The 19,216-nt window shown below is 42.4% G+C and overlaps 1 protein-coding gene across 1 annotated transcript in view; it reads left to right on the plus strand.

Annotated features, from left to right (window-relative positions):
* PLEKHH2 (pleckstrin homology, MyTH4 and FERM domain containing H2) overlaps positions 1-19,216 on the plus strand; it is a 222,179-nt gene that overhangs the window by 130,405 nt on the left and 72,558 nt on the right. The window contains exons 6-12 of the mRNA XM_069768602.1: positions 1,039-1,120; positions 3,951-4,121; positions 6,457-7,400; positions 9,337-9,409; positions 12,306-12,397; positions 12,886-13,027; positions 16,882-17,018. Of these exons, the coding sequence (XP_069624703.1) occupies positions 1,039-1,120; positions 3,951-4,121; positions 6,457-7,400; positions 9,337-9,409; positions 12,306-12,397; positions 12,886-13,027; positions 16,882-17,018 (1,641 nt within the window). The remainder of the gene's footprint in view (positions 1-1,038; positions 1,121-3,950; positions 4,122-6,456; positions 7,401-9,336; positions 9,410-12,305; positions 12,398-12,885; positions 13,028-16,881; positions 17,019-19,216) is intronic.

Below are 19,216 nucleotides of genomic sequence, written 5' to 3' on the forward strand. Positions count from 1 at the left end.
ACTGAAGTGCAAGTAGTCGAAATGACTGTACCAGTAGTCCTAGTGTTAACTGTTCACAATAACAGTAATTTTGACCATGGGGGCCTAAACTTTTACATGCCACTGTATAGGTACTATGGCCTATCTGAATGAGGCCTTTAAAGGCCAGCAACATGTATCAGACACTGTGACAGGTGATAACTTGTGGATCATTGGTTGTCCGATCTCCAGGAGCCCCACTAATTTCAGGACGGGGTTCTGAAATGCCCAATCGGTGGCTGATTTGGCACTCTCCTTTCTCTGGCAGTACAATAGACAATAAATGGAATGACCAATGACTCAATTCCAAAGGGACACTTCAGAACCTCATTCTTGCGTTCGGTGGAGATACTAGTGGATAAACCCATCAATACAGAAGTTATTCCCTATCCAGTGGATAAGTGATAACTTTGAATTTTATAAATAACTCTTTTATGGGGGGATTCCCAGGATATAACCATTGATTGCCTATACTAGTCAATGTTTTATCACTAGGGGTCCAACCTCTAAGACCTGCGCTGATCAACAAAGTCTTATTGGCTCAATACAATGAGTGGCTCTGTCTATTGCTAATACTGCAGCTCATCCCCCATACCAAAGTCCTCAAGAACTTTATTTTATTTAATTTTTCATATGAATCATCTCATATATCTTGCATGAACTTTTAGACAGCGGTAGACTTATTTTTATGAAATCTTTAACTATGCACTTTACCAGTAACAAAGTTTTGAAAGTTATGCTGCATATCACTCTAGTTATTTTCTGAGTGGTTTGCAAAAAATACCTATTTCTTGGGTGTGGTTGATGGGTGTAAGGTTTGAGGGAGTGGTGAGCTATTCTACTGAAAGCTGGATCAGTGAGCAGCATGACTATCCTGTTTGAGTGGCTACGGGGTGAATTTTAACCAACTGCACCAGCAATCTAAGTATCTGTTCGGTTCCATAATATTTATGTAATCTCTATCATATGTAATTTATCCATCTAATTGATTTTCTTATATAATCTTTGCACGTTATTCAGCTGGAAATTGAGAATCAAAATCTCAGGTTTCTCAACAAAAGTTACAGTGAGGAGATTATTTCCCTACGTTCCAGATCACAAGGTAATAACAATATTTGTACTTTTTCTATCACCTACTGTTCTGTTTTCAGGGAATAGTTCGGAATGACTTCACAGCATTGCATGGAGAACTTGTTTGTTCACATTGGCCCTTGCCCACATGTAGAGTCATGGCCAAAGGTTTGAGACTAACACAAATTTTGGTTTTCACAAAGATTGCTGCTTCAGTCACTTTAGGTCTTTTAGTCAGAGTTTTCTATGGTTCCTGAAGTACAATTAACAGCATTTCATAAGTTTTAAACATTTATTGCCAAATACATCACGTTTATTCAAAGACTCAATATTTACAGTGTTGACCCTTACTTTTCAAAACTTCTGTAAATCGCCCCGGTAGATATCAGCTTCTGGGCCAAATCCTGCCTAATGACCACCCATTCTTACGTGGAGTTTTTAACAATTGCTGTGTTTTTGTTTGTCTGCCCTCTTCATCAGATAAAATAACTTGCAGGTGCAGCACCCCAGGTGACCGGTTGCTGCAGTGATGTTGCTTTTCCATCGGGGAGGGTAATGTCATGCTCAGAGGCAATGGAGTTCTCTTCACCAGGTAAGGCACCCACACACAACATATTCCAAATCCAGGCCAGGAGGGGGAGTTCAGGACCCGGATTCAGGGGAGATTCCCTAGGCTTTATGTATCCTGACCTGGAGGAGGAGCTAGGCAGTTGGTCCAGGGAGACCAAGCAGAGAGGGAGTCTAGGAGAGAAACTGAAGTGGAAGGACGTCTGGAGCAGACGTGAGAAACCTGGCAGCCACGAAGGAGCTGCAGCCTCTGGAAGGACAGATAACCTGGAAGGGTTGAATGTTGAGGAAGGAGGGAAGGAGCACAGGAGAGGAACAGAGCTCAGAGGGGTACTGTGGTAGGGCACCCTCAGAGCTGAAGCGCAGTAGCCAGGAACTGGGAGCCTGAGGCTTTTGTGGGACTCTAGGACACAAAGCAGAACCGGAGGGCATGACACTATACGTTACCTGCCCGTACCACACCTGAGATGCAGCAGCACTTGAGGAGCCCGGGGCATGTTAGAGTCCCTGTAAAAAGGCTCAAACTGCCCGCAGTGCAGGTACCTGTCCCAGGACAGGGGGAAACTGGCGGACCCTGTAGGAAGCTTCAGGCAGCAGGGACCTAATCTTTAATGGCGCTAGTTGGAAAGGCTCACGGACCTCTACTGGAGAAGGGAACCCTCTATTGCCCCTGAGTCAGCTGGACCACCATCACCCGTGCCTGGTACCCTGGACTGTGGCCAGCAACCTGCAGTAAACCAGGTAAACACTTACAACTTGACTCCTCCACTTATCTTCCGGCTATACCATCTACGCCCTACACCATAAGACCCCTGGGGACCCTGCTTCACCTGTGGGAAGTGTAACATCTGTGCTGCCGCAACATCCCCCAGGCGACCCCTTTAATGCAGTGTCAGTCCTACTACTGACCGAACTCCACAGGTGGCGTCACGACAAACTTTGAACATTTTTCCCCTTTAACATTGAGGCTCAGGGTCACGGACTGGCTCGCAGCCACCGTGACATCCCCCCTTGCGACCGGACCCGGTACCGAGTACCCCACTGCCCTGGGGGCAACTCACAAGAAGTACACGGATTGGACAGCAGAAGACTGGGGTAAAGTTACTTTCTCTGGTGAAGCCCCTTCAAACTGTTTGTGACATTTGAAAAAATGATTGTCTGGAGAAGAAAAGCTGAGCACTACCATGAGTTTGGTGTCAGCCAACAGTAAAGCATCCTTAGACCATTCATGTATGGGGGCTTCCGATCTATGGAGGGGTTCACTCACAATTTTGTCTAAAAACCCTGCTATGAATAAAGAATGGGATCTAAACAATGTCCAAAAGCAACTTCTGCCAACGACCAAGGAACAACATGGTGACGAATGTTGCTTTTTCCAGCACGATGGAGACCATGTCACACGGCAAAAGTGATAACTAAATGGCTCAGTGAACAAAACATTGAAATTTTGATTCTCTAGCCAGGGAACTCCTCAGTTGTCAATCCGATTCAAAGCCTGTGGTCGATTCTCAAAAAGTGGGTTAGACAAGAATGGGCTGTCAAGAGTCAGGATTTGTCCCAGAAGCTGATATCCAGGTGTCAGAGAGAAGGGTAGAAGTGTTGAAAAATAAGGGTCAACACTATAAATTTTGAGTCCTTCCATAAACTTGATGTATTTGTCTATAAAAGTTTAAAAACATATGAAATGGTTATAATTGTACTTCAGTAACCACAGAATCATCCCACTAAAACATCTAAAGATACTGGAGCAACAAACTTTTTAAAAACCCAAATTTGTGTCAGTCTCAAAACTTTTGTCCACGACTGTAGATATTGTGGCATATGTGGTGCATGCAACGTCCATTTGGGCAGGCCTCTGGAATCTAACAGACAAAACATATATGTGCCGTCATGTTAAATCAGAGGCATACGCAGGTACCGTAAAGTCCCAGTGAAGTCTTTTGATGGTGTATTAGGATACAGTACAATGAGAAGTTGTAATGCCGTCGTAAGCATGACCTAATAGTAGTAGCCACTCTAATGACACTTACTAAAACTACTGTTAGGCACCATCCTAAATGTAAGGGGATAGCATCTGAAAAATAGTGGCAGTCTTGTGGGTAACTAGCTATGTATTTTGTAATTCGACTGTGCACCATATGACTGGAGCACCAACAGTATTTTATTGACTTGTTTTCCGATCTGTTCATTGAAATTGTATCTGGGATTTCTCGCTGGTTGAGAAATGATAATGGAGACCCTGAATCATATTCATTAGTATTTTCATTGCATGATGCATAACTTGTATTTCTTAGATACAAAAAGTAAGAAGTCCCCAGTATGCTCCACACCAAAACAAGCTGAAGGTCAACGGTTGAGCAGCCTGACCTTTGGGTGTTTCCAAAATCGAGCGAAAAGTCCACAGCTGGACTCGAAAGGAAATGAAAACAGCAAGTCATCCAGTGATGCCACTGGCCACAGTGATGGTAAGACTCCTACACCTCTGTGCGCTTTACAAAATGACCCTCATGATTGGCTTTAGGGGAGGTTCATCACACATATCAAACTTCACACAGATTCTAGCGCAGTTTGCACACCAAAATCTTCATGAAATTCTTATCTCATCCCATCAGAAAATTTTAGCATGGCCAAAAAAACACAAGAATATATAGAATGCTAATTATTCCTGTGACTTTTTAAAGAGAAGGCAGTGAAGTTGTCCAACATGGATTACCCAGAATTGACTTCTGCTTTCGAGTGTAGTAAAATATGTATCAGTAACTGCAAAATTGCTTGTTATCATACCCCAATGATGCACCCAAATAGTGTTTTTCAATTCTGTACCTCAAGTATACCCAACAGGCCATATTATCTGGATTCTCAGGTGTTTTACCTAAGGAAAATCTTTAAAACATGACTTGTCCCTGGCATTGAAGATTTTTTTTTATGCTTAAAGAGGACCTTCCACCAGTGCACACAATGTAATAGTGGCTGCAGAGTGGAATAAAACGTTTTGTTTTCATTTTAATTTCATCCCTTTGTTGTGGTGATATAAGCAATCAAAGTATTTGGCACCTAATAAGTTAACTTTTCTTATGTCCAAATGGATGTTTTTCACTGGGGGCATGTACTTCTCTCTGTATAATGGTGACCAATCATAAGAAGGCAGCAACACTCAAAGGAAAGAAGAACACCCCCCCACTATAGCTTAAAGCAGAGTTCTCAGTGTATGAGATGTAATGATACAGCCCTGGTCTCCTGGTCGAACATCCTGCATGTGTCAGTGTGGGTGTGGAGAAGTGCAGCTGAGTTTAGCTGTGTCACGTTACAAACCCTTCTATCAGATCTCCTCTTCTTCTAGCACGGTTAGCTCTGCTGTACTGCCCCTATACCAACACTGACTGTCCTGTGTCAATAATTACAAAAATGTCTGTTGTGCTCAACTTGTAATCACTCTGCAGTGAGATCAGAGCATATTGTCATTAAATCTCACATAGGAGTAATCCAGAACAGGCAGGTTACTCCTGTGTGAGATGTAATGAAAGCCTTATCTCACTGCAGATGGAGTACAAGTTGCTTGAGAACAGCAGATAGAAGTGTGATACTGAGGCAGCCCCAGATAGACAGTATAGGGGAAGAGGCAGTACAGTACATACAGTATGGCTGACTGTGCTAGGAGAGCTGATAGAAGGGTTTGTAACGTGAGACAGCTAAGCTCAGCTGCACTGCCCCCCCCCCATCCCCCACACATACAGACTCATGAAGGAGGTTAAAGCAGGAGATTAGGGCTGGCTGTCATACATTTCACACTGAACAATATGCCCTAAGCTATGGTGAGGGCATGCTTTTATTTCCTTTGAGTGTTGCTGCCTGTTTATGATTTGTCAGCATCATATAGGGAGAAGAAATACATTTCCCAAGTGAAGGCTATCTGATAACACCTACTTGGACTTAAAAAAGTTAACTCACTAGATCCCAAATACGTTGATTGCTAATATCTCTGGAACAGAGAGGCAAAATTTGAAAAAGAAAAAGAACAAAAAAACATTTTATGCCACTCTACAATATTGCATCCTTTGTCCAGTTCAAAATGAAAAATTTGATGAAAGGTCCTCTTTAAGGGGGTTTTAACATTTCCCTGCCTGTTTTTAAACAATGTTTTACTTCAAAGAAAGAATCTGCTGCAATTCCATGCTGTAATGTCTGCATACTTTTTTTCTTCATCCTGCCCAGGAGCTGTGGTATGATCAGACCATGTTCCTGTACGGCCAGACACAGCCATTACACAGTACACAGCAGGGGCACATTTATAAGATTATTTCAGCACAGGAACATTTTATTTAGATACATCCAATTGTGGAACTTATTATTATTTCAAGATCTAGTGATTAAAATGAACTTTTGTCCGTGAGACAATCCCTTTAATGACGAATGATTTGGAGCTCTTTCCTAAAGCCATCATTGGAAATTTTGCTACAAGGACCTGTAGAATGACTGTAAAGTGGAGGACTATAGAGCCCTACAGAGCTGAGTTCAAGAGGAAATCCCAAACATCTATGTGTAGTGATCAGATCTCCTTTACAGGGTGGGATCCTGTACACATTTTGCACCAAAGATTGTGGAATGTCTTCTTGAACATAGTTTGTTGATATTTTCATATCTTCTGTTAAGAATATATTTTTTTTATATTTGTCTTCTACTAATAGATCCTGTACACATTTTGCACCAAAGATTGTGGAATGTCTTCTTGAACATAGTTTGTTGATATTTTCATATCTTCTGTTAAGAATATATTTTTTTATATTTGTCTTCTACCAATAGTTAACAGTATAAGGGAAAAGTCACCGACGAATCCCCAGTGGCAAGAACCCATGGCAGCACAACCATCAATAGTACAAAATATTGATTCCTTGGAAAGATCGGGCAAGGGGAGGGCAGGATCAAATATCCCCAGCATTACTGTAAGCGACTGGAGCTCAGAAGAAGATATAAAAAAACTTCATGATACAAGGTGTGTTTCCAGATTGTCCGGCCAAATATCAGAAGAAGGAAACCAATGCAAGAGACGAGGGAGTGACACATATCTAACAGCTTCCGAAGAAAGCAACTCTACTTGTGAAGATGATAATCTGGGGTCACCAACCAGTGACCAAATTCAACTTTATACATTGCACAAAGGACTACAAAAAAGTAATAATTTTGGAGGCAAAAAATATTTCACATTCTCAAGTCAACGGTCAAAGCAGAACAGTTCTTCTGATGACCTAAGTTTTAAATCTCAACTCCATGATTGCACCAACTCGTTCTGCTCCAATGATGCTACCACCACAAACCACATGTATAACTCAACCAACTCACCTAAGGTGTCTAATTCTACGTCATCTAATCCTCAGTGTACTAGTCCTAAAGACCTAGCAACTAATCTACCATCGCCCAAGCAACGAACTCCTAATATTTTAAATCTAAATGCCGCTATGGCCAAGAAGCACCTAAGCCAACCTCAGATGAGTTCAGACAGGATGTTTGGTAAAGACAGAAATGCTATAAGTATGGTGAAGCCATATAGACCGCAAGAGACCGACATTGATCTAGTTGATGAACAAGCTGCTAACATTTTGCAGAAAATGGATACAGGATATGGTAAAGGGTTATTTTCATATGATGTATCACAGAATCATACCACAGATCAGAGTACTCTGTGTTCTCCCGAGAAGATTGCCTATTCAAAACCTCCAACTCCCCCTTTACATCGATTTCCTTCTTGGGTAATTATTTCAATTTCTTTTTTTTCAGTTGGTTAATAATTATTAAAGGGAACCAGTCAACTGATTTATGCTGATTTTTTTTCTACCCTAAAATTTAAAGGTTTTCTGTCTAGACTAGGAATGGGTAAACGGTAAAGTTTGGGGTCCATACCGATCACTTAGTGTCTGTGCTATCAGCGAGAACGGGCGTACAATGATGAGAATAATACTCTCATCAGCCGCGCCTGGACGCCTGTGGCCGGCAGTAACCTTTTTACTGCTGGTCACAGCTACTGGCTCACAATGACAGCGTGGGAATGCAGTGTTCTGACTGACGGTTATGAAATTACCACCGATCAGAAAGGTGTTTCTCATGGTGTCACACAGATGACAGCGTGGGAAACACCGGATATTTATTTGAATGGGGTCCGGGTTCTGGTTCGGGTACCATTCTGGTACCATAACCAAACTTTTTAAAAATGTTTGGCAAAACCCACCGGACTTCAACATCCACACTTTCGCCCATCACTAGTCAGGACATTTAGTGTAACTAAACTGAATACATGGCCATGTAGGTCATCGACATATAAGTTCTTGGATACATGTATGGTTCTAAAGCAATGTGCCAGCGTACAGAAAATCTGGTTAGATAATATATGCAAACATAGGGCGGGACATGACATGGAGAATGCATTGAGCCCCCTGCGTGTAACCTACCTAGCACCACCCTCCTCTGTTGGCATGGAGTCTCAATCCAATGGTAGAGGTTGACACTAAGTAGGGAATAATGAAGACATTCAATATATTTTTCTTATTTCCGATGTACTGTCATTTGCATTTACTTTCTAATCAGCTTTTCTTCCGTGCTGGAAAATTTATTTGGGGCCATACAGGTATAAATGAACTTGTATTTTTATTACCTGCATGACTTAGTTAGACAGATTCCCTTTAAGTATTTTCTAATTATTATTATTATTATTATTATTAATATTATGAGAATTTATGATGTTGAAAAATATTCTGCAAGAATACGCACAGGATAAGAGATAACTTGTTAATCTGTCGAAGTCCGACTGATGGGACCACACGAACTGGCAGATTCAGGAACTTTTATCCTCGTTAGTATGGCGCGGCAGTGCACATGCTTGTCTCCCACTCCATTCACTCTCAATGAGGCTGCTGAGCGATGCTTTTGGCTGTTTCTGGCTGGCGAATAGGCAATGACTGGAGAAGTGATTATGCGTCACTTTGTCATGTGTATAAAAGTCCCTCTTGGGGATAAAAATTCCCCTTTCTGCCGATCAGTGCAGGTTCCCGTGGATAAATCTCCTTCTCCACCAATCAGTAAGTTATCACCTATCATATGGCTAGGTAATAACTTGATTTCACCGGACTTCCCCTTTAAGTCTGGAGAGAATCCATGAAATGTGAACATAACCTTGAAAAGATTGGCCCTAAGGCTTCTTTCAGACTTCCGTTGGTACGCGGCTGTCGCTAAGCGTCGGCGTTGAAGTTTTTTAGCACAACATGGGCAGCGGAGGCAGTATTTCAACACGTCCGCTGCCCATTGTGAAGTCCCAGGGATGGGGGGGTGGAGTTCCGGACGCGCCTGCGCAGTTTAAAATGCAGGACCCGACGTACGAAAAAAACGTTCCCTTGAACGTTTTTTTCGATACAACGGCCCGCCAAATACCGAGGCATCCAGCGCACGACGTATGGAACGTGTGTCCATACGTCGCGATGCGTTGGTAATACAAGTCTATGTGCAAAAAAAGCATCCTGCGGGCAACTTTGCAGGATGCGTTTTTAACACAGAACGACGCATTGCGACGTCTTGTAAAAGACGGAAGTGTGAAAGTAGCTTACCCGTATTATGTTGTCACATTTTTACTAATAAATCAATGCATGTGCATACCAGTTCTGAGTGGTTATCATCATTTGTGACATTTATTCACAGGAAAATCGGATATACGCCATTGCTAAATCTGGGATGAGAATGTCAGAAGTTTCAGTGGATCCTAACATCAAGAGTAAGCTCCACAATTTATGGCATATGTATACAACATTTTTGGAAATGCATGTGCAAAATTAGCAAATAAAATGCAGAGCTAAGAGTGTGTGGACCTTCATATCCTTCTATGCCATGGACATTAAAATGGACGGTGGCTACTCCCTTTGTAAAAGGCATTTCCATAGATTTGGGGAATTTATATGCACTTACAGTGGCTGCAAGTGCACCTCATTTTGTTCACTTGAATTGAAGGTTCAGGGGCCATTACCCACTAAACATTACAGATGGGACTAAGCATCTGGCCACTGCCAGGATAATCAATACACTGAATGCATTTCTATGGCTCAATTCATTATTGAATTTGCCTTTTTTTGTCTTGTTTTTGTTGTTTAAGACCTATTTTTCTTTTGCACCTTATCCTTTTTTTAAGTGTGCGATTTTTCTAAAATCTGCTTTGTATGTGTTCACCTGTTGTTGTTTTTTTGGGTTCCTTATTGTTGTCAGGATTTGGGGTATAAAATGTCTTTGGCGTCTTATTAGAAAATGTGCAAAATTCATGAACAACATTCACCATTTTGAAGAGTTTGGCACAAAAAAGTCAATTATTTGATGGCGCTGGTGCTCCGAACACAATGGGGTGGCTCCTCGCATCACCTCACACTTTGCACTCCGATGATAACGATCTCAGGCCTATGTGCAGCCAGAAAATTCTTATGTTGACATACTGTAGTTTATCGAGGTAACTTGCTACTCCTCATTTGAGTTTTTTAAGGAAAAATATGTGGCTGAAATGGTAACATTGCCATCATTGTCCTAAATATTGTAAGCCAAGTTGTGTAAATGTGCCTGACATTAATAAACAAAGTATAACAGGCTTCTTTAATAGAAAACAAAATTGTGCCACGATCCATTTCCATGTAAAGTGTGGTTCACAGGCAGGAAATATAGAGACTGACTAGGCCTCAGTAAACACTCTTTGTTTCCCATAGCAACCAATCAGAGTTTAGCTTTCATTTCTTAAACTGCTCTGGTTAAACGAAAGCTGCGCTGTGATTGGTTGCCAGTGGTAACAAAGACAACATTTCTTTTAGCCCAGTTTTGATAAATCTGCTTCTTTTGTAAAACTTTAGGGACACATTGTGAAGCCAAAATATACGTTCTTTTTTGGGTTTGAGGCCTTTTCTCATTCACTTTTGCCATCCGTTCTTCCTGCCTCTTTTAATGGTTGTTGTTTAAGGCTGGTTTCACACTTGCGTTTCAAAAAAAAAAATGCATGGGGAAAAAACGTATGTAAACGCGTGCAAACGCTGCGTTTTTTTGACGCGTGCGTTTTTGCATGTGGTGAAAAAAACGCAGCGTTTTGACGCGTTTACATGCGTTTTTTCATGCGTTTGCGTTTTTTAAACGCATGCTGAGAAATGTGTGACAGCTGCCAATCATCAAAATAAAGTAAAAAACCCACTATAAACAGAAATAGTTAGGGTTAGGGTTAGGGGTAGGGTTAGAGGTAGTGATCATAACCCTAACCCTAACCCTAAAGGGATCCTAACTCTAACCCTAACCCTACCCCTAACTCTAAGCCTAAAGGAATCCTAACCCTAACCCTAAAGGGATTAGGGTTAGGGGTAGGGGTAGGGTTAGGATCCCTTTAGGGTTAGGGGTAGGGTTAGGGGTAGGGTTAGGGGTAGGGTTAGGGTTAGGATCCCTTTAGGGTTAGGGGTAGGGTTAGGGTTAGGATCCCTTTAGGGTTAGGGGTAGGGTTAGGGTTAGGGGTAGGGTTAGGGTTAGTGATAGGGTTAGGATCCCTTTAGCGTTAGGGTTAGGGTTAGGATCCCTTTATCACCTTTATGGTGGGGGGTGGCATATCAGTGTGTTTTCTGTTTTTTTTAAATAAAAACGCATGCGTTTTTAAAGCAAACAAACGCATGTGCTTAAAAACGCATGCGTTTCCATTGACTCCAATGTATTTTTTGACACAAAAAAACGCATGAAAACACATGCGTTTTTATGTGTCAAAAAAAGCCTCTCAAAAATACTACAAGTTGCATGTCTGAAAAAGAACGCATGCAGCAAAAAAATGCATGCGTTTCAAAACGCGACCAAACGCGTACAACAAAAAAACGCATGCGTTTTCAATGTTAAATATAGGAAAAAAACGCATGCTTTTTTTGTGCAAAAAACGCTGCAGACAAAAACGCAAGTGTGAAACCACCCTTAGTCTTGTTCTTCTTATTAATTATTAAATATTGAAGAGTATGTCCATTTTTAGTGGACCAGTGTTTAGAAATCTACAAAACTAACAATTAAAGGAAGTGGCTGGTTTCACACATCCACCATTCACAGTCCAATCAGAGGTCTCCTGACCTGAACTCAACAGTCTCATGGGCATATATGGGGCACGTGAATTTGGGTTAGGAAATCTGCAATTGATCCGGACTTGAGCCCTGGATATCAGATGTGTGAAACCCTCCTTAGCTCTACTTATGTGTTGATGCACCTGTCCCTGTAGTGTTGATTCTATGATGCTCCCAGGGTTCTCGGTGAACAATGCTGCAGCAGGGATATCCTGTCTAGAACAAGTGACCACTGCAGACAATCACTGACCTCTGCAGTGACTGAGGGATAGACAATATGATGCAGCAGAAGCCAATGATTGACCGCAGCGGTCATGTGTTGTAGTGTCGCCTCTGCAGTATTGTCAACATTTGCATGGGTGGCAAAGTATAAAAAATGTTTAGTTTGTAATTTTAATCATTTTCTACTATTTTCCCATTTTTTTCTTAAAATGTTGACCACTCCTTTGAAAGAATAAAATTATAGCAAAAAACTGTAATAAGAAACAACATAGTAAATATGTTTAATGTACATTATGAATGATTTCTCATATATTTTGTGATTTTTCTTGTTATATATAGATGTCTCTACAGCGTCATGTCCCACATCTGGTGTCTATACATCTCTCATATATAAGAACCTGAGCTCACCTGTCTACACCACATTGAAAGGGGTATGAATGAGAGTCATACATTTTTCTTTGTTACAATCTATGATTAATGAGGATCAAACATGGTAGATAAATTAGGGAGTTTTTTATTTATTCCTTTTTCTATGGAGGAGGAGGGTAGAAGGTAATATAGATGGGCTGTCACCTTGTGTAGTGCGTTAAGATATGATTGATGTGAATCTGACCCACTGGACCTGTACGATCAGCTGAACAAAGTCAATGCTGTTCTCACCAGAGCCCGTTCATCCCGGCTCATCATCATGTGTGACTGTGCCTGGTACTGCGGCTCTGCTTTACACGGCTAAGTTTTCCATATTGTCATGGCCCCTTTGTTTTGATGATTGTGGGGATCCCATGTGTTGGACCCTTACTGATCACACATTGGTGGCTTATCCTAAAGAAAAACTATCTGAGAAAACAAGCTCTATATCCTATATTGATAATCATTTTATTAGATTTTAAATTTCATTTCTATCTTCTTAAATATTTAGAAGGCCACTCAGATAAGCACTAGTCCCTTGGAAGACTCATCAGGATCCGAGGAGGAGTTGAGCTCTCGATCAAGTTCTCGGACTTCTGAGTCAGACTGTCGAAATCAGAGTGAAGCAGGAAGTCCTCGGGCTTTGAAAAGAGGCGAGTGTCTGGACACCGAGAAACTTTAGAGAACTAAAGTTGTAAATAATCACTTTATAATATATGCTCATGCGTCCGTTAAAGAGTAACTAAACTCACAGGGTTTTTTTTAAATAATTTTGTTTGTGGAAAGTTTTATAACTTTGCAAATACATTTACTAGGAATTTTTTCTTCAATCCCGAAAATAAAGGCATGTAAGTGGCTTCCAAACTCTTGCTTTTTTCTGCCTCATTTAGAGTACAGAGGATGACAGTGTAATACTAGCCATTCACATTAGAGGAGACAAGTTCTGATTTTTACTTCCATTATTTGTACTCCAAATTACCATTCTCAGATATGAAGGTAAACAAATAGATTGGGGAAATGCTGGGGTTTAGAAGCAACTTACATGCAAGTTATTATTATTATTATTATGTATTGATCATATAGCGCCATCATATTCTACAGTAATTTGCATACATTTTGATCACTGTCTCCAATGGGACTCACAATCCAAGTTTACTATCAGTGTGTCTTTGAAGTGTGGAAGGAAGCCGGTGAACCCAAAGGAAACCCATGCAAACACGTGGAGAACATACCAACTCCTTGGTGGGATTGAATCCAAGACCCCAGCATTGCAAAGCAATAGTGCTAACCACTGAGCCACCTCACTACCCTATACTTCTTACTGGAATGAATACAAATCCCTCAATAAATTGATTTGCAAAGTTTCAAAATTAACGATCTAGCTATAAGATTACAGCATTATTTTTCTTAATCCCTTTTGGAAAATAAAAATAGTAAATTCATTGCTCGCTAAGGGCGACTACTTCACCTTTTCTTTGCACCAGTTTTGATAATTTTCAAAGTCATCATCAGACACGTCTTCTGCTCGACATTACTGGATGCATTTTTGTAGAAAGCCCATTTAAAGGGAACCTGTCACCTGAATTTGGCGGGACCGGTTTTCGGTCATATGGGTGGGGTTTTTGGGTGTTTGATTCACCCTTTCGTTACTCGCTGGCTGCATGCTGGCCGCAATATTGGATTGAAGTTCATTCTCTGTCCTCCGTAGTACACGCCTGCGCAAGGCAATCTTGCCTTGCGCATGTGCTGTATGCTTTGCCCAACTGCGGGCAAAGCTGAAAAGCATTAGTGCGCATGCGCCGGCGCACTATGTCCCGGAACACAGCTAAATACTTCCGGGACATAGTGCGCCGGCGCATGCGCACTAATGCTTTTCGGCTTTGCCCGCAGTTGGGCAAAGCATACTGCGCGTGCGGCGTGTACTACGGAGTACAGAGAATGAACTTCAATCCAATATTGCGGCCAGCATGCAGCCAGCGGGTAACGAAAGGGTGAATCAAACACCCGAAAACCCCGCCCATATGACCGAAAACCAGTCCCGCCAAATTCAGGTGACAGATTCCCTTTAACATGCGATTACATTATTTAGATGCACTTTGCTGATACGTGCATTACATTATTATATATTTCATGTTCTATTCTAAAAGTTCGTTGTAGGCACTCATTAATATTCAGAAATTGTAGCATCATTTGTTTCTACCTATTACCTCTGTAATCATGTGACTGAATGAACTTATATTTGGCAAAGTTTCCAATTAGCCTTGTGTAACATTTCATTTTCTTTGCCCCAGAAATGTTTAACCACATTGTTTCTATGCCCCCTTCCCAATCCCCTGAATGAACGGCACCAAGGGGATTTACCAACTCCCAAAGTTGCGGGATCTGCCTAGAAGTTTCACGACAATTGGCAGAGCTCTTGGGTAGCTCACTTAGGGCACCCTGTAATTGGCTTACATAGCATTGTAAAGTATTAATAACACAAGTAGACTTAGTAGCCATCAGCTGTATCAATGGCACATGTGGCTCTAATAATGAACACAACCTTGGAAACAAGTCATAGAACTTATTTCTCCAGATTCGGTATTTGGAACAGATGTTTTATTCCTGGCTTGGAAAAGTGAAATGGACAACAGCTGGAAAAACGTTACTGATAATGTGAAAAAAATTCAAGATATTTCCAATCACATTATTTGCTCATGAAGATATTTTGCAGTCTCCTAGTATACAGACATACATATCTATGCCTGTCGCCGTTTCTTTTCCAGTGAAATTTTCACTGGCGCACCATTTAGGGACTTCGGAACGGCACTGGCATGCCACGTGTGATACACAGGTCTGTAGCAATATCCCTTTTCTAGTTCCTCTTGTTGGTCGTCTCATTTAAACAAAAAAAATAGATCCCATCTGGAGGAAAGTTTTACCACTACTGGGCTGGTGTATATTAAAATATATGTTAGTACAGTAGAAGGTGCAGAGGTGGATCCACCAGACTCCACCGCTATGAAAAGGTTGTCAGTGCTGCCCAGTGATGTCATCATGTTGGACAGCGCTTTGCACCGTGATGGTACTTAGAAATCTGGGAGCTTCATAGCAAAGGTTCAAATGGAGCTCCTCCAAGCTGCCATTAAATTACCCATAGGATTTCTACAATAGGGTCATAGAGGCACAATGGGGATGACAGAGGGCTCCCACATCTAACCACTTGAATGCTGATGTTGCTCTTCAACATGGCATCTAAGGAATTAAGACATTGCGATCAGAGCAAGCTCCAGCAAATGTCTGCAGTGAGCACATTCCATACAAATCCTCCTGACTTACGTCAGGAGAAGACTGCGGTGACCCCCCAAACAAAAAGGCCCCACCAACCCAGGGAATCTCCTTTCCCCTACCACCTCAAAACCACCCAACTAAATAACTGGACAAGCCACAGTATTCCATTGCTTTCTTTATTGCAAACCGCCGCTGTGACTTTCATCCTGTAACGACAAGAAGTTATATTAACCATAACAAAGGGAGGGAGGGTGGGACGAGCACCTCCGGGACTCAACAGGGGAAGAGGAAGATACATACATCAGGTGAAGGAGGGGTTGAGGAAGGGGTACCAGCCCAACAAGCTACCAATTAGCCAAACCAAAAAGGGATGTACCAATAACATCCTAATGGAAAAAGGAGGGGGAAGAGTGGGGACCACAAAGGAAGGACTGGGGGGGAAAAGGGGGCACCACAGTCATTGCCATGCCATCCAGAGGGCAGTCGTCAGGACAGTGGCAGGACAATTCGCACTGCTTCCTACCCCCGAGTCTCTGAGCTCCAAAGCATTTGTTCTGCTGCCACGAGCGGTACACCACCACAATACTTGGCATACAAGGAAGAAAGTTAAGGAGGTTATACACATGAGATGAATTGAATTTTCTGAATTTATCGGAGAGGACTATCATATAATATGTATGGGGGTGTCTTGACCTCCAATGGCATATGTTGGGAGAAAGAATGGTCGTGCATGTTGGATTTCCATATGCTTGATCCTTTTTTGTCCACGGAGTTTTCTGGAAGTGTCTTATCCCACTTTCCACATTGAGAAGATATGGAGATTTGGAGCATGCATACATAGGGAAGGGGAGGTTAGGCATATTAGCTATTGGGTGACTATGGTTTATAGCTACTTTTGGAACTACTATATGTTACCATAAAGGGGTTTTCCTGCTCTTGCAAGTTAAGACATATGCATATGTGATATAGTTTTGCCTACAGGGGTCCAAATTCTAAATGTTCCTTAACAACTTGCAGTTGCAGGTAATGAATGAGTCTGTTACAGTTTTCAGCTATAATCTCTCCCTCATTTAAATGATTGGCTTAGATCCAATCAATAAAATGGAAATGTCAGGTTATGGCATATCCTAAAATGTAACCTAATTTCTACAGCAGAGAAACCCCTTTAAGGTACCGTAATTTTTTTTTTTTCAACTGATCCGAAGGGATTCATTATAGGAATATCTTCTCTCCACAGGCATCTCCTTTTCCTCCGTGACTTCAGACAGTGACTATGCCATCCCTCCCGATGCTTATTCCATTGACAGCGAGTTCTCAGAACCAGAACAGAAGCTTCCAAAAACCTGTTCCTCATCAAGTGACAATGGCAAAAATGTAAGCCACATGGACCGGAATACCTAACTATTGCTTTCCATCTGCATATTTTCTAACATATGTAGTGAATTATTAACATTATTGAAGTCGTAGTGGGATAATTCCGAAATTCCTATTGTTTTCATCTATTTGGAAATACCATTTCTTATTTTCTGGAGTAGTGATTAAATTGTGTGATAGGATAACGAAAATCCAATATGGCCTCCATTACAGTGTTGACAGGAGTTGCCATCTAGCTTGCATATGTGCCCATATTTTCCAACTTACCAGGATGTTTGGGAAGCACCTAGTATAAGGGAAGACCTCCCGGACTCCTCTAAAGAGTTTGTGCTGCACAAACCTCTGATTAAGTTTTCTAAGATGTGACAGTGAGCCAAGGAAAAGTTTGCAGATGGTGCCCGAAAAGAGGCATGGTGGGGTCAAAAAAGGAGAAAAGGAAGTGTTTAGAGCAAATTATATTGCAAAAACGAAAATCTCACAGAAACATTGTCAATTATGAATACTTTTAGTTATATAGCCGTGTACAACAGTGAAAACCTAGAAATCCGAGGCGCCAAAGGATAATTCTTGTAAAAGAAACTTGATCTTTATTCCATTGTGTTTAAAAAGAAGTCACAACAAAAGGAAGACAAGACAACGTTTCGGCCACATGTGGCCTTTCTCAAGCCTAAAAACACAGCGATGATAGGATTATCCTTGGATTTCTATTGTTTTGGACCTAATGGGAGTCCCTACCGAACATGCACAAAATCTATCAATGGTGCATGTGATTTGTACACTGGTCTGAGTGGGATAGCCTTATATTGGATGCGGTTCTTATGTTGGTGAAATTACAACCAATTTGTGATTTGTTAAGGTACCGTCACACTAGACGATATCGCTAGCGATCCGTGACGTTGCAGCGTCCTCGCTAGCGATATCGTCCAGTGTGACAGGCAGCAGCGATCAGGCCCCTGCTGTGCTGTCGCTGGTCGGGGAAGAAAGTCCAGAACTTTATTTGGTCGCTGGACTCCCCGCAGACATCGCTGAATCGGCGTGTGTGACACCGATTCAGCGATGTCTTCACTGGTAACCAGGGTAAACATCGGGTTACTAAGCGCAGGGCCGCGCTTAGTAACCCGATGTTTACCCTGGTTACCATCCTAAAAGTAAAAAAAACAAACAGTACATACTTACCTACAGCTGTCTGTCCTCCAGCGCTGTGCTCTGCACTCCTCCTGTACTGGCTGTGAGCGTCGGTCAGCCGGAAAGCAGAGCGGTGACGTCACCGCTCTGCTTTCCGGCCGCTGTGCTCACACAGACAGTACAGGAGGAGTGCAGAGCACAGCGCTGGAGGACAGACGGCTGTAGGTAAGTATGTAGTGTTTGTTTTTTTACTTTTAGGATGGTAACCAGGGTAAACATCGGGTTACTAAGCGCGGCCCTGCGCTTAGTAACCCGATGTTTACCCTGGTTACCCGGGGACTTTGGGATCATTGGTCGCTGGAGAGCGGTCTGTGTGACAGCTCTCCAGCGACCAAACAGCGACGCTGTGCAGCGATCCGGATCGTTGTCGGTATCGCTGCAGCGTCGCTAAGTGTGACGGTACCTTTACACTCTCACCAGTTAAGGTACCGTCACACTAGATGATATCGCTAGCGATCCGTGACGTTGCAGCGTCCTGGCTAGCGATATCGTCCAGTGTGACAGGCAGCAGCGATCAGGCCCCTGCTGTGCTGTCGCTGGTCGGGGAAGAAAGTCCAGAACTTTGTTTCGTCGCTGGACTCCCCGCAGACATCGCTGAATCGGTGTGTGTGACACCGATTCAGCGATGTCTTCGCTGGTAACCAGGGTAAACATCGGGTAACTAAGCGCAGGGCCGTGCTTAGTAACCCGATGTTTACCCTGGTTACCATCGTTAAAGTAAAAAAAACAAATGCTACATACTTACCTACCGCTGTCTGTCCCCGGCGCTGTGATTCTCTGCTCTGGCTGTGAGCACAGCGGCCGGAAAGCAGAGCGGTGACGTCACCGCTCTGTTTTCCGGCTGCCCGGTGCTCACAGCCAGAGCAGAGAAGCAGAGCGCCGAGGACAGACAGCGGTAGGTAAGTATGTAGCGTTTGTTTTTTTTACTTTAACGATGGTAACTAGGGTAAACATCGGGTTACTAAGCGCGGCCCTGCGCTTAGTTACCCGATGTTTACCCTGGTTACCGGGGA

Source organism: Ranitomeya imitator, chromosome 5, assembly GCF_032444005.1.
Source record: "Ranitomeya imitator isolate aRanImi1 chromosome 5, aRanImi1.pri, whole genome shotgun sequence".
Lineage (NCBI taxonomy): Eukaryota > Metazoa > Chordata > Amphibia > Anura > Dendrobatidae > Ranitomeya > Ranitomeya imitator.